The following is a 14,695-nucleotide window of genomic DNA, read 5'->3' as shown; positions in this document are numbered from 1 at the left end:
CTTAATTAATTTGCCATCATCAACATTAGACATAAAACTTAGACACGAAGGTTCACTGGTCGTTTTGGATAGTAAATAAAATGGGTGCGTTTGCATTGCCGACATTGAGACCCCAGCTTCCTATCAGCAAGTCCTTTTTTACATCTATTTAGTTTGAATGACTTTGTTTACATCTAAACAAGTGAACTATGCAGACATTTAAAAAAAAAAATCAACACAGTTCACCATTAAAGACTCGAGTCAGTAGATCACTTGATTACTAGTGTAATGACTGCACTGGTTACCACTGGAAAAATCGACCTCTCGTCATTCTTCACGACCGTATTTTCATGAACATGAATTTATAATCTATGACAGTTGTTTTGAGATTAAACACATATTACTATAATCCTAAACTCTATAAACTATAAATATAAACTATAATTTACTTCCCCCACCAAGACAGTATTGTCATAATGCTGATACAAGCTCTAGATGTGTTAACCACACAGGATATATTGGTGAAGATTCACACTTCGTCACTGTTTTCTCATGTAGCACTAAGACGTTTTCTTGACACGTTAACTGCACGGTGGTAGTGGTGTGTGTTAAGCAATGGGCCGTATGTTAAAAATTGAATACCGTGATATTTTTAAACGAAACTTTTATGAAACGGTTAAGATTTAAACAAAGCAAAGTGGTGTGTTTTACAAGCTCCCTCACAGAAGCCTATTACATCAGATGTTCACCAATACATTGCCTGATGCCTGAGACGTCGTTTGACAGTAATTTTGATCAGGTTTTGGCCTAAAATGTATTTTTAAATATGTTTATGATGGAAAATTTGACACGGTGTGAATGGTAGTTGACCATTTTTAAGCGAGATAAGGTTTTCTGATTTTGGATAGTAAATAAAATGACTATATTTGTGTAGTAAACATTGAGACACTGGTTCCCATCACCACCACTGTAAAGAAATCCAAGATTGCAAGTTTCTGTACTGCGCATTTTGCATCAAATTACTCTGAATGACTTTGTTTACATTTCGTTATATATCAAATGCTATAAGTTTTATTACAATGGTTTTTTAATTCAGTGTTTCATGTACTATGCTAGACAGTTCTCAGTTCATACCTGCAGACCCTGGACACCACTAGGGAGCCCATGATGTACTCAGAGAAGTTTATCGTGAAGTGATTTCATAGTCCTGTCATTTTCATTGTCCACCCCAAGTATATGTATGTAACTAAACTGTCTTCGTATGTTTTTGCAGTGTTGGGTCCCCCCTGTTGAAGGAATTCCCAGAGGAATCAGGCTGCAAGTCCTTACAAAGATCTCTGATCACTTCTAATTTTGAACGGGGTGGGGGGGGTAAGAAAACGAATGCCCCAGCACTGCACTTCCAGTGTCCCAGGGGCAACATGACTATTCTCTGGGGACTAGACTGCTGAGCGTGTACTGTAAAGTCACCCCCAACCTGCCCCTCATCCTGCTCTGACTTGACCCTCTTCAGCCATGAAGGAGGTGGGACTCTGGTCAGCGGCGGAGGTGTCCGAATGGCTGGCCGAGGAGGGCATGCCGGAATATTCCGAGGCCCTCCGGAATGTGGACGGTCATGCTCTCCTACAGCTCTCCGAATCGGACTTCAGGAATCCTCCGCTGTCGCTGGTTACAGCAGACAACGGACATCAGCTGCTGGAGCGCGTAGAGACACTACGCATTGCTAACCACATGGAGGTGCATAAGAATGGTAACCATGGCATCAGCCACCATACTAACGGACACGTGGGAACCTCCCTCAGCAACGGGACCGTTAGCAACGGCAAGGTCCTCAACGGGGGGCCGAAAAACGGATTCCATTCCGAGCCTGTCCGTATACAAATCCCATTACCTCCCGAGCACGAGCGCTCTCCGTTTCCGACTGAATGGTCTAAAACGGCCGTGGCCTTCATATACGCCTTGTGCTGCTTCGTCACAACGTCAGTAGTGATTTCGGTGGTGCACGAGCGAGTCCCATCCAAAGAGGAGTCTCCACCTCTGCCGGATAAGTTCTTTGACCTGTTTGACCGAGTGCAGTGGGCCTTCTCCATCTGCGAAATCAACGGCATGCTGCTGGTGGGAGTGTGGATCGTACAGTGGCTCCTGCTCAAACATAGGTAGGTCTCGAACCTTTTCAGACACAGAACTCATTTTTATACATGCGTGTCCTGTTTCCTGTACAGTAAGAATATAAAATCATATATCATAACAGAAATAATAATAACAAAAATAATAAGAACAATAATAATGGCTTAACCTCTTTCTGTAGGCCACCTAGTGGCCATTTTGTCAGCGGAATAGAAATGTGCTTTGATATTTCTGATTAATATTATCAAATAAAATAATTTCCCCATAACTCTGTTTCAGATTAACTAGGACACTCTTGACTCTGTATGTGTGAAATGTTGTGACTCAGTATAACAGAGTTTACTCAAACACAGGACAGTCTATAACAGAGTCTGCTTAAACATACACAAACACAGGCCGGTCTGTAACGGCGTCTGTTCAGACGCAGGGCGGTCTGTAATGGCGTCTGTTCAGACGGAGGACGGTCTGTAACAGTGTCTCTTCAGACACAGGACAGTCTGTAACGGTGTCTCTTCAGATGCAGGACGGTCTGTAACGGCGTCCATTCAGATGCAGGATGGTCTGTAACGGTGTCTGTTCAGACGCAGGACAGTCTGTAACGGCGTCCGCTCAGACGCAGGACGGTCTGTAATGGCGTCCGCTCAGACGCAGGATGGTCTGTAACGGCGTCTCTTCAGACGCAGGACGGTCTGTAACGGCGTCTCTTCAGACGCAGGACGCTCTGAAACGGTGTCCATTCAGACGCAGGACGGTCTGTAACGGCGTCTCTTCAGACGCAGGACGGTCTGTAACGGCGTCTCTTCAGACGCAGGACGGTCTGTAACACAGGCCGAGTCTTCTCACAGACCAATCCCTAACAGTCTCTTAAAACACAGGCCACCCCATCACAGAGTTTGCTCAAACATGAGTTAGTCTGCTTAAACACAGACCACTGTATTACAGTCTGTCCAGCACCTTTTATCTTTTTATCTTTTTAGTTCTTTTTAAAACAGCAGGCTGACAAAATCAGTGGCATATCAGTAGAATCTGAGGTTAACCTCAGTCTGGCTTTTATATGCACTGTGTTTAATGAGAAAAAGAATCAGAGATAAGTGTGAATAAATGGCTTTATTTTATGTTCGTTTTTTGTTTTTTTTTATGCTGTTGGCCCAGAACGCTAATTGTGAGGCGTGAGGCGTGAGGCGTGAGGCGTGAGGCGAGGCCCAGAAGTCCTCGCAGCAGGTAGCTACTGCAGTAGCTTAGCATGGAACAGGTTTATTTATACACCACAGAACAGGTTGATTCCGGCTCACTGAAGCCTCACTGACGCACGTTTTGAGAATAAAGGCTGATCTGAGCGGATAAACCTGCGTTTTTGTATGTGGAGCTGTTAGCTTAAGCTAGTTTTAGCTAGCCTTATCTACTTGCCAGACTACTTGCAGTTCCAGCTCTCTGACTCTGCACTGAGGCAAGTTTAGAGGATAAAGACTCTAATCTGAGCGACTGAAATTGAATGAATTGTACTTGGGTGACAGAAAGACAATCTTTCTGATTATTAAAGTTGAAGTGGAAGCTTATTTTGTGCTTTTGCAATTTGCATAATTCGTGGATTTTTGCTTTCATGCATTATTATTATTATTATTATTATTATTATTATTATTATTAATTAATTAATTAATTGATTTATTTTTTTACACAAATTATTTTTCTGCGTCTTTGTGACTTTAGGGGCGTTTTAAAATGTGTGCAAAACACTTCCTGTTTTTCTGTGTACTTTAGGTCCATAGTTGGCCGCCGTTTCTTCTTCATCGTGGGAACACTGTACCTCTACAGGTGTGTGACCATGTATGTCACCACCTTACCTGTTCCAGGCATGCACTTCAAATGCTCACCAAAGGTAAAGCTCTCAGCAGCACACCAGTCGTTCCAAACCACTCGTAAACCCCAGCCGCACACCGTGGCCTACGACTACTCTGACAGACGTTCATGCGTTTGTTTAGTTTTCAGACTGACTTTTGAGAAATGTGTGAGTTTCAGGTTGGATGGTATGATGATATATTCAGTATTGCTGCTTTGTCTGTTTTAACCCTCAGAGACACTCTGGTGCAAAATTGAGTGTTTAAAGCTCTTTATTTTTGCCTACGTCTGATTACGTGTCCATAAGACCACATACCCCTACAGGACACATTCTGAAGTCAATCAAAGCATCATTTGTGATTAAAAGTTTTTAATATTTTGAATTTCACACCATGCAAAAATCAAACAACATATCTGTCTTCTATTGACATTTTTGCATTTTGTTTTTTTGTTTACTTTGCAGTGATGTTTTCCATTATTCCAAACATGTTTGGTGATAAAAATCACTACAGATGTACATTTTGTGAATATTGATGAAGATGCTAATATCAGATTGAATTCAACCCAAAATCACAATAAGAAATTTATATAATTTTTAAAACCCACAGTTGCAGTTTTGCAGCATGTCCTCAAAATATGCCCCAGTGCAAAATATCCAAAAACATAACACTTTGATATGTTAAGTGGCTTTTAAAAAACATTTTAATAGGAAAAAGTGAAAACATCAGCTAAATCTGTGAGGACTACATATCCAAATAAATGATATTATACATATTTGAAATTCAGGCTCCTCTAACAATCCACATTCAGTAGGTTGGCCACATGGTCATGATACCCAGTCTGGGTCAAGCACAGAGTGAAGCCTTTCTTTGAAAGAGTGTTTTTCGAGTCACTTTATCTCTTCTCTTAGTGCTTTTTGCAGGGGTTCTGATGGTGGTGGGTTGTATCTGAGTCTGACTCACCGATGACTCCTCTGCAATGTTGAACATGTGAACTCTGCCATTCTGACTTGCTTTGTTATCTGAGTATCTATAAAACTTAAGGTGTGGATATTTTATCAATCCCAAGGAAGTAGCAGTGGAGGATATAACCGTTTATCCAGTGTATTGATTAAGTTCTTTTTAAAGGTGTGACACCAATAAATGCTGATAACTCGGCGTACGGATATTGTAAAACACATTAATTCCATCACTTCCTGTGTGGCGAGTTGCGCTCTGAACTAAGTTAGTCCAGTTTGTTGTCAAAGGAACGAACATCAGAATGTAATGAGTTAAAGGGGGAAAAGAAAGTGTAAGGAAAAGCCGGTCTCTTGGGGTTAGCTGTTAGCCATTAGTCTAGCATGGAGTCTGCGGGGACCCTTGTTCGGCCCGTCGCAGTTTCGGGCTACAAGCCGAAAGGCTCCGCGGCTTCCCAGCATGAATGGCTTATGATATTTACCAAATGCCAGCAGTGCCTGACGGTCGTCGGTAAAACCTGAAGTGTAAGAGGCGCATGTGTGATACTAATGACTTTTAAATAAATAATAATAAACATTTTTTGACCATTTTCCCCCTTTTTAGTTCATTTTTTTCCCCTGAAAGTAACCATATATCATTAACTCTTAACATTCAAATGTCAGTTAGTCAGGATGTCCATCTCTAACTCACATTTCTGAAATCTTTGAGCAACGATCTGGACAAATACGTCTTATTTAATACCAGATTATAAGACTTGTACCAGACAAGACATGATTTTAAATGAAGAGTTGCCCTGCTAGTGTAGTTGAGCCTAAGGCAAGGCTTAATCTTCTATCCCACACCAATCCCTGATCATTTTGAGCAGATCAGTTTCAGTTTTTAGTCTGGTTTTGACTCTTTTTGAAAAATAGTGCTGATACTAATGACTTCTGAGTGTAAAGCAGCAACATTTTTCCCAGCTTAGAGAAGCCGCTCCACGATGAAAACCAACCGATATCCCTAGGCTATTTTTAAACATTTAAATATTGTTTAGAAATGTTCTTGACTGTTTTTCCCCTTTTTAGTTAATTCTTTTCCCCTGGAAGTGACCATATATCATAAACTCATACATATATGACCATATATCATAAACTCTTTACATTCTAATCTCAGTTAGTCAGAATGTCCATCTCTAACTCACATTTCTGAAATCTTTGAGCAACGATCTGGACAAATACGTCTTTTGCAAATTGTAAGACTTGTACCAGTGTAAGTGAGACGCATGTATGATACTAATGACTTCTGAGCGTAAAACAGCAGCATTTTTCCCAGCTTAGAGAACTTTCCTCTGTCTCGTTAGGGTTAAAAAGCAATATCGACATTTGTCTACATACTGTCCATTTCTGTTTTTATTCTTTGGCCCAATAAAAATATTTTAGATTTATTTCAGTTGCTGGATGTGGTTCTTATTAAATGTGAAGAATATGACACTGTTAATCTATAAAATACATTTACTTAAGCATCCAAAATGCTTCTATTTGAAGAAAACACATAAATACACTATATAATATATATATATATATATATATATATATATATATATATATATATATATATATATATATATATATATATATATATATAAATCTCCAATAATCTAAATTGTGCCATGATATATTTTTTTGGCCATACCATTTACTACTGCAAGAACGGGAAACAACCCAAAAAAATGGTAGATATTTGTTTTTACGTGATAAAAGTTTAGCTAATGTCAGCTAGATTATTTGCGTAGTTAGCAGCACTACCTCAATCACACCACTCACTCCTTTAACAACCCGTCCTGAGGCTGACAACTCAAAGACGTGAGTTTTTATGATTTAACAGGACTGTAACCAGGTGACTTATTATACTTTGCTACGTGACTGAGAAGGCAGAGATCACATGGCCAGTACTCTGGTGTGCCTTTGTCGCTAACTACTTCTGTTGAAGTCCAGAAACAATAAATAAATGTTTTTCTGACATGTCGGCACATTGTCCACAGAGGAGAAAAGGCCTTGTGTAGAAGATCACGAGTCCTCATTCGTGTCCAACCTTGTGCTGGTTCGTGTTAGTGTTTGCTCATTAGGTCATGAAGGAGCAGCTTCTGGTCATCCAAGATGAAAACCAACCGATATCTTTAGGCTTTGTTTTTAATGTTTATGTATTGTTTTATAAACGTTTTAAATAAATAAATAATAATAAACATTTTTTGACCATTTTCCCCCTTTTTAGTTCATTTTTTCCCCTGTAAGTAACCATATATCATAAACTCTCAACATTCAAATGTCAGTTAGTCAGAATGTCCATCTCTAACTCAAATTTCTGAAACCTTTGAGCAACGATCTGGACAAATACGTCTTATTTAATACCAGATTGTAAGACTTGTACCAGACAAGACATGATTTTAAATGAAGAGTTGCCCTGCTAGTGTAGTTGAGCCTAAGGCTAGGCTTAATCTTCTATCCCACACCAATCCCTGATCATTTTGAGCAGATCAGTTTCAGTTTTTAGTCTGGTTTTGACTCTTTTTGAAAAACGATGATGCGTCATTGAAAGGAGGAAACCTTAAGCTTAGCGAATTTTGTTTCCTAAAGTTATTTAAAACTTGAGTTTCCTTAAACAAGCTTACAGGAAACTATGGGCGTGGGAGACAAAGACAAAGAGACACAAGCACACATCACACGGGATCTCTCTCTCTCTGTGTCACACAGTCCCTCATCACTCTGACATGGGCAGAAGGTCAGTGGGTTTGGTTTCCTGTCCTGGTACAGTGATGCCACATTTCAACATGTGCACATGCCCTATTCTGAGAGACTGAAATAAACGCTACGTGTCCAGATGTTTGACAGCGATTGCAGTGTTGGCTACTGACAAGGAAGCCTAATGCATTTTTTGCAGCGTTCCAGTTGTGTACAAAGCCCTCGTACTGCAAGGTATATATTGTACAGATGTTCTCAAGTACTCAGTTAACCGTTCCTGACATCTGAGTACTGAAATCGTTATTTGGGTGTTCGTTATGTTGCGTCTTGGAAAGTCAGGGTGGAAAACGTACAGGTCTGCAACTGACCTTCTGCCGAAGTCTGAGAAAGTCCTGCCTTCTTTGATTGTTGTTGTTACGTCTGTCTAACTTTCAACCCAGGCTGCCTGTTGGCATCCATAACAGTTGTATTAACCAACTAAAAGGTAAATGTTTACAAGATGTTCGGTATGTAGACATAAAAGTTTGAGAACTGACACAATGTTGACGTTTTAAAGAGAGCAGAAAAAGGATTCTGGAAATGTTGACATTAATCAGACCAGAGAAATCGTTTAGTCACTCGAGCTGCTCAGCCGACAGACTCGGGAGATCCTCTGTCCCTGGAGCCATTAGGCTGTTCAGCTCTTCCCAGTGGGGCCAGAAGAGAAGAGAGATGAGGACTGAATCTCTTATGCTGAATCATAGGTTTATTTAATCTACCTGCACATTCGGACACCCACCCACCCAACTACCCACCCCACCCAACTTCCCATCCCTCCCACCCACCCACCCAAATACCCACCCAAATACCCACCCGACCCACCCAAATACCCACCCCAATACCCACCCCAATACCCACAACCCAACTTCCCACCCACCCACCCAACTTCCCACCCAACTTCCCACCCAACTTCCCACCATCCCAACCACCCACCCAACTACCCATACACCCACCCACCCAACTACCTATACACCCACCCACCCAACTACCCACCCAACTTATCAGCCAACTACCCACCCAACTACCCAGCCAACTACCCACCCACCCACCCAACTAACCACCCAACTAACCACCCAACTAACCACCCAACTAACCACCTAACTACCCACCCAACTACCCATCCACCCACCCAACTAACCAGCCAACTACCCAGCCAACTAAACACCCACCCACCCAACTAACCAGCCAACTACCCACCCAACTACCCACCCAACTAACCACCCACCCACCCAACTACCCACCCAACTACCCACCCAACTACCCACCCAACTACCTACCCAAAAGTACATAAAAAACTCTAAATTTAGATGTTAAATTTAAACAGTGCGGTCTGTGCTCTGTGCATTCTGCTGTCTGTCTGCACTCGGCTGAAACTAAATTCTACAGTCACGTCTTTTTTGACTCAGAGGAAAGTCGGCGTCTCTCCGTGCTCCAGTGAGAGTCTCGCTCTCCTCTGAGAGCAGCTGTTCCTCACAGCAGAGCAGATGTGCTCTGATGGAGCGGATGGGAAAGTGGCGAATGATTGTGGCAAACTTCTCTATGAACAGTTAAACTTGAGCGACTTTGTGTAAACATTTCATTTCAACGGTGACCCTTCATCCAGCTGCCCTGTGTGTCCGCTGAGAACTACCTCCTGAAACTGTTAGCGAGTGGAGCCAAACGTTCACGGGGAACAGAAAACAGTTTTCAGACGCTCTCCTGTGTTCTTCGTCCAGTGAGCCGACAAGTTTCCTCTTCAGATGCTCCAGCATGGAGGATGCGCTCCAGTGCCAGCTGAGGTTGGCTTTACAAACAGCACAACTGACGAGTTTAGCTCCTCACTTTTGAGGATTGTGTTCTTGAGGCAGCCACATCAAAATGTTCCTAGTGAGCGCGAGAAAGACGTGTAAAGGTAGCACCAACTAATCGACTACTAAATTAGTTGCCAACTAATTTGGTCATCAATTTTCAAATAATCAAAATGATCAGTCAAATATTTGTTGCACCCCTAATTTGAGCAAAACAACAAACAGTGTATTACTTTATACACCGATCAGCCATAACATTATGACCACCTCCTTTTTTCTGCGCTCATTGTCCATTTTATCAGCTCCACTTACTATATAGGTGCACTTTGTAGTTCTACAGTTACAGACTGTAGTCCATCTGTTTCTCTGATACTTTGTTAGCCCCCTTTTACCCTGTTCTTCAGTGGTCAGGACCCCCATGGACCCTCACAGAGCAGGTACTATTTGGGTGGTGGGTCATTCTCAGCACTGCAGTAACACTGATGTGGTGGTGGTGTGTTAGTGTGTGTTGCGCTGGTCTGAGTGGATCAGACACAGCAATGCTGCTGGAGTTTTTAAACACTGTGTCCACTCACTGTCCACTCTATTAGACACTCCTACCTTGTCAGTCCACCTTGTGGATGTAAAGTCAGAGACGATAGCTCATCTGCTGCTGCACAGTTTGCGTTGGTCATCCTCTAGTCCTTCATCAGTGGTCACAGGACGCTGTTGGCTGGATAGTTTTGGTTGGTGGACTATTCTCAGTCCAGTAGTGACACTGAGGTGTTTAAAAACTCCAGCAGCACTGCTGTGCCTGATCCACTCGCACCAGCGCAACACACACTAACACACCACCACCACATCAGTGTTACTGCAGTGCTGAGAATGATCCACCACCCAAATAGTACCTGCTCTGTGAGGGTCCATGGGGGTCCTGACCACTGAAGAACAGGGTAAAAGGGGGCTAACAAAGTATCAGAGAAACAGATGGACTACAGTCTGTAACTGTAGAACTACAAAGTGCACCTATATAGTAAGTGGAGCTGATAAAATGGACAATGAGCGCAGAAACAAGGAGGTGGTCATAATGTTATCCCGTTCTGCTTCATAGTACATTGTTGGGCTGATTTGTGTGTTTATTTGTGTTTTGCAGCTGTTTGGGGACTACGAAGCTCAGCTGAGGCGCATTATGAAGATGATCTCTGGGGGTGGTCTGTCAATCACCGGATCCCACTCCATGTGTGGGGATTATCTTTACAGCGGACACACCGTGATGCTGACGTTAACATACCTCTTTATTAAAGAGTGTGAGTGCACGCATACATGAACACTGCGCTTAATGATGAAGTAGCTTTCTTTCACATTTATTTTTGAAAATGAATCTGTTGTGGATCGGTGGATGAAGACCATTAGACTGTTATTCTGAAGCTACAACAGAAGAAGCCCCAAAATAATCTGTTCCTGACTGTCCCTTTAAGACTGGGCTCAGTAATGACTGTGCGTTTACTAGGTTGGATCATATTATGCGCAACAGTGGCATCTAGTGGCGATGCTTGTCTTCACATCTGCCACATCAGTTGCTGTGGTTTCTTTATGCTTGTGTTATTTCCAGAATAGCATGAAATGAAGAAATGAATCGTGTACTGTGTGCAGATTCTCCACGGAGGTTTTGGTGGTATCACTGGATATGTCTGGGTTTGAGCTCTGTTGGGATTTTCTGTATCCTGCTGGCTCACGACCACTACACGGTGGATGTGGTAGTTGCATACTTCATCACTACACGCCTCTTCTGGTGGTATCACACAATGGCCAATCAGCAGGTGAGTGGGGCTTATTGTGAACACACTAGGGCTCTACCCAAACCATGGCTTTTCTTAGTCGGCCAACAGGCCTGATTTTTTACTAAAAGGCAATTAATCATCACTACACTCCAAAAAAAGCAAGTAAATAAATTTGGGTTTTGTTCCAAAATATCAATCCTATATTATCATTGAGACCATCTTTGCTAGAGAAATTAAAAATATGTTTTTCTTTATACATCAGCTGTTATTTTTTTCCAAAAAAACATTTCCCAGATTGTTACAATAGAATTTAGTGTTTGGAATGAAAATCTTCATATAATAATTTGAAAATGTAGGACTGTAGAACTTAAAGCTAATTTGCACCTTAACTGGAAACTTTACATTTTTGTTGATTTAATTTCCAGGCTAAGCAGCCATTAAGTAGAAGGTATTTATCTTGCGGTGTAAAAGTAAAACATTATAAATTTAACAGAAAATTACACAAAAGTCTCCAACTCTCAGTATATTATCATCTCACTATGTTAACAAGCAAAGAGCTACAGCTGAGTCCTCTCAACAGAAGCTGTTCTTAGATGAGCCACTGAGTGTGTTTACATGCACTCAATCATCTGATAACTGCAGAAAATCAGATTTTGTCAGTAATTCGATCAACACGTTTACATGCACTTGAGTAATCCGATGATGGGGAAACTCCAGGTCTACGTAAGTCAGGCAGTAATCAGATTTCTGCTTTGCAACCAGCCAATAAACTCACAGAGGACGCAACGTAAACGTAATGTAAAACTCAAACATCATACTGAGGAAAAATGTGAACACACATCATCTAGAAGATGAAGAATATTTAAATCCTTTATTTCATGTTTGGTTTCAGCGCCTCATGGTTTTCAGCGTCTCATGACATCCACCGTCTGATCTCGCGCATGCGCAGACTGAGAAATACGAAATAAAGCAGAGTAAGAGTTCACATGCACTGAGAAATCTGATTACTGAGCTAAAATCCAGCCTCTTTATCGGATTTCTTACTCTGATTTCTAGATTGGATTATGGTGTTTACATGACCATTTGAATAATCGAATAACTGCAGAAATCCGATTATGATCGGATTGTTAAGTGCATGTAAACACACTCACTGACATTATGTTCGCTTTTGGAGAGACACTAACATTCACACAAGCAGATACCAAACTCACCTCAGTTGCCTCAAAAATTTTTCTCATGTGCTTCTAAAATGGCAAAAGGATGTACTTCTGCGTGTTCACGTCTAGGGGTAGGTTGTCCCAATGTTTGTTGAGATAGAGGGGGAGGGCGAAGTGTTGGGGCTACATGACCCTCCAAACGGAGGTTTTTCAGAGACTCCAATCAGAGAGTTATGAGAAAAAAAGAAAAACCGGCAAGATGGAGAACAAGAGACCAAAGAAACCCACAAATGTGAGAATTTTCTCTCTTAAAAAATTACAATAACCACTGTATTATCTTAGTTTAATGTTGTTTCAGTGTATTTTGGTCGTTTTCTTCATAACAAGCATAATAAATCGCTAATAGCATGCTAATGTCTCGGTAGCTATCTAGCTAACTTTCCCGTTCCACCTGAAGCGCCAGAATGCAACTGCTGCACCGTTTAAGGTGGAACGGGAAAATTCGACCAAGAAGCTGGTGAATATCTGACTTCAGCTTCATATCACTGAAGAATTAGGGGTGGGTGATAATAAATAATTGCCCCCCTCTTTGAAGATCATATGATGCCCTAAATGTAACTAAAGCCCAGCAGTGAGGAGCTGAACTTTACCCTCCTCTGCTGTCACTGAAGACGGGCCGGGTCGCCTACAGAGCAGCGCTGGTAGCTGTTAATGAATGTTTTTTTTTTTAAATTTGAGGGTCCCATTTCGTAGGGAAGATTTCAACCACTACCGCTTGTAACTCAGTTTTAAGAGCTAGGGTGACTCTCGAAAGAAGAAATTGGACTGGGCCTTAGGGTTAAAGCGTTGCCCATAGCCTTCTTTGATGAATGTGCTTAGAGTCAGACTGGAAAACACCGAAGTGTAAATTTAACGCTCGCTCTGAATCTGTAATCAGATCGTGTACTTTGAATTTAGCTGTTTTGCAGTGTTGCCCTTGTTCCATCGATTTAAGTGACATTCCCATGTTCTGTGTTTTGCAGTTTCTTAAGCAGACGTCCCAGGGGAACCCATTCTCTCGAGTCTGGTGGTTCTGCCTCTTCCGATACTTTGAGCAGAACGTTCACGGCATCGTGCCTCGCAATTATCAGCTGCCGGTGCCGATGCCTTTGCCGTGGCGCTCGTTGCCGGGGAGCCGGGTGCTGTATAGCAGGCTGGAGTCCCGCTGACCTGACCACGGCGCCTGATGGGCTGGAGCTCTGTGAGACTCTGAGAAAGGGAGCGAGACTACGTATCCCATCAACCCCTATACGACTGGCTGAGCACTGTGACGCGTATATTCCTTTTGAACTTTATTTTGAAGCATTTCAACATCCCTCAAAGACGATGTACGTAGAGCACAGCCTCTCACAACTGGATATGTTTTGCTGCTCTCTACTGTAGCGCCAAGATACCAGCTTCTGCCAAGAGTGTGTTAAGCTTGGTATTCAGGAATCTGAATATTCAAGACCAAGTTCATGTAATTTAAGGGTTAATTAACCGCCAAACTATGTCAAACAGCCTGAACCTTTAGTCTGACTTTTTCTTTTAAGTATTTTTTGTAAGAATCGTACAAATCGTGGTGAAAGCGCGAGAGATTTTTCTAAACAATTTCGCAGATTTATTTTCCAAAAACAAAAAAAAACAGACGTCCAAATATAGTATGTTTTTTAGATTTGTATTTTTCTGAATGCTGGAGCGTCTAACGTCCGTTTTAGAGCTTTTCCAGTGCCTTTGTTCCTGACAGATTGTACCACGCGTCCCCATACCTGGTTTAGAACGACTGATATATGCATTACACACAAATACAAACTGAATAACTCAACATATTCAATATTATCTCCGCACATGCTTCGTGTCTGTCCGAATGTCTAGAGAAACTTGTCTTGCAGAGAAACAGTTTGACCTCTTAGAATGTATGTGAACAGTCAGCTCCACCTTACTTGATCTGTCTGAAGCCAAAACATTTAGCCACAGTGGGAGGTTTCACATTAGTAGCATTTACAGTTAATAATTTTAGCGTCTCATGACTTCTTGATCCCCTCGTTATAGATGTCCTGTTATTTGTCTCAGGTGGGGACTGAAGAGAATCTCGCAGAGCCAGACGTGATCTCATGGTAATGAGAACAACTGGGGACAGCCATGAGAAATTTTGGGCTAAATGTGGGAAACTGAACATGAAATTTCGAAATCAGTCCGATGTCTCAGGAAGGCGGAGCTCAAAGTAGGGGGGGTTGCGGGGCTCGTCAGCGCTGTCAGATTGTTGTTAGCCCATGGATGTGATCTAATGTAAGCCACCTTTTGTAATTTCTGCAGGGT

At 41.9% G+C, this 14,695-nt stretch overlaps 1 protein-coding gene across 2 annotated transcripts in view; it reads left to right on the top strand.

Annotated features, from left to right (window-relative positions):
• Positions 1 to 14,035, top strand: part of zgc:91976 (uncharacterized protein LOC492359 homolog) — a 52,973-nt gene extending 38,938 nt beyond the window's left edge. For both annotated transcript variants that reach the window (XM_036592591.1, XM_036592590.1), the window contains 5 exons: positions 1,253 to 2,135; positions 3,865 to 3,982; positions 10,574 to 10,727; positions 11,074 to 11,240; positions 13,381 to 14,035. In XM_036592591.1, the coding sequence (XP_036448484.1) occupies positions 1,495 to 2,135; positions 3,865 to 3,982; positions 10,574 to 10,727; positions 11,074 to 11,240; positions 13,381 to 13,566 (1,266 nt within the window). In that variant the 5' untranslated portion in view covers positions 1,253 to 1,494 and the 3' untranslated portion in view covers positions 13,567 to 14,035. The remainder of the gene's footprint in view (positions 1 to 1,252; positions 2,136 to 3,864; positions 3,983 to 10,573; positions 10,728 to 11,073; positions 11,241 to 13,380) is intronic.
• Positions 14,036 to 14,695: the final 660 nt, after the last annotated feature.

This window comes from Colossoma macropomum, unplaced genomic scaffold, assembly GCF_904425465.1.
Source record: "Colossoma macropomum unplaced genomic scaffold, Colossoma_macropomum, whole genome shotgun sequence".
NCBI classification, from domain to species: domain Eukaryota; kingdom Metazoa; phylum Chordata; class Actinopteri; order Characiformes; family Serrasalmidae; genus Colossoma; species Colossoma macropomum.
This window is presented reverse-complemented; position numbering and strand designations above follow the sequence as displayed.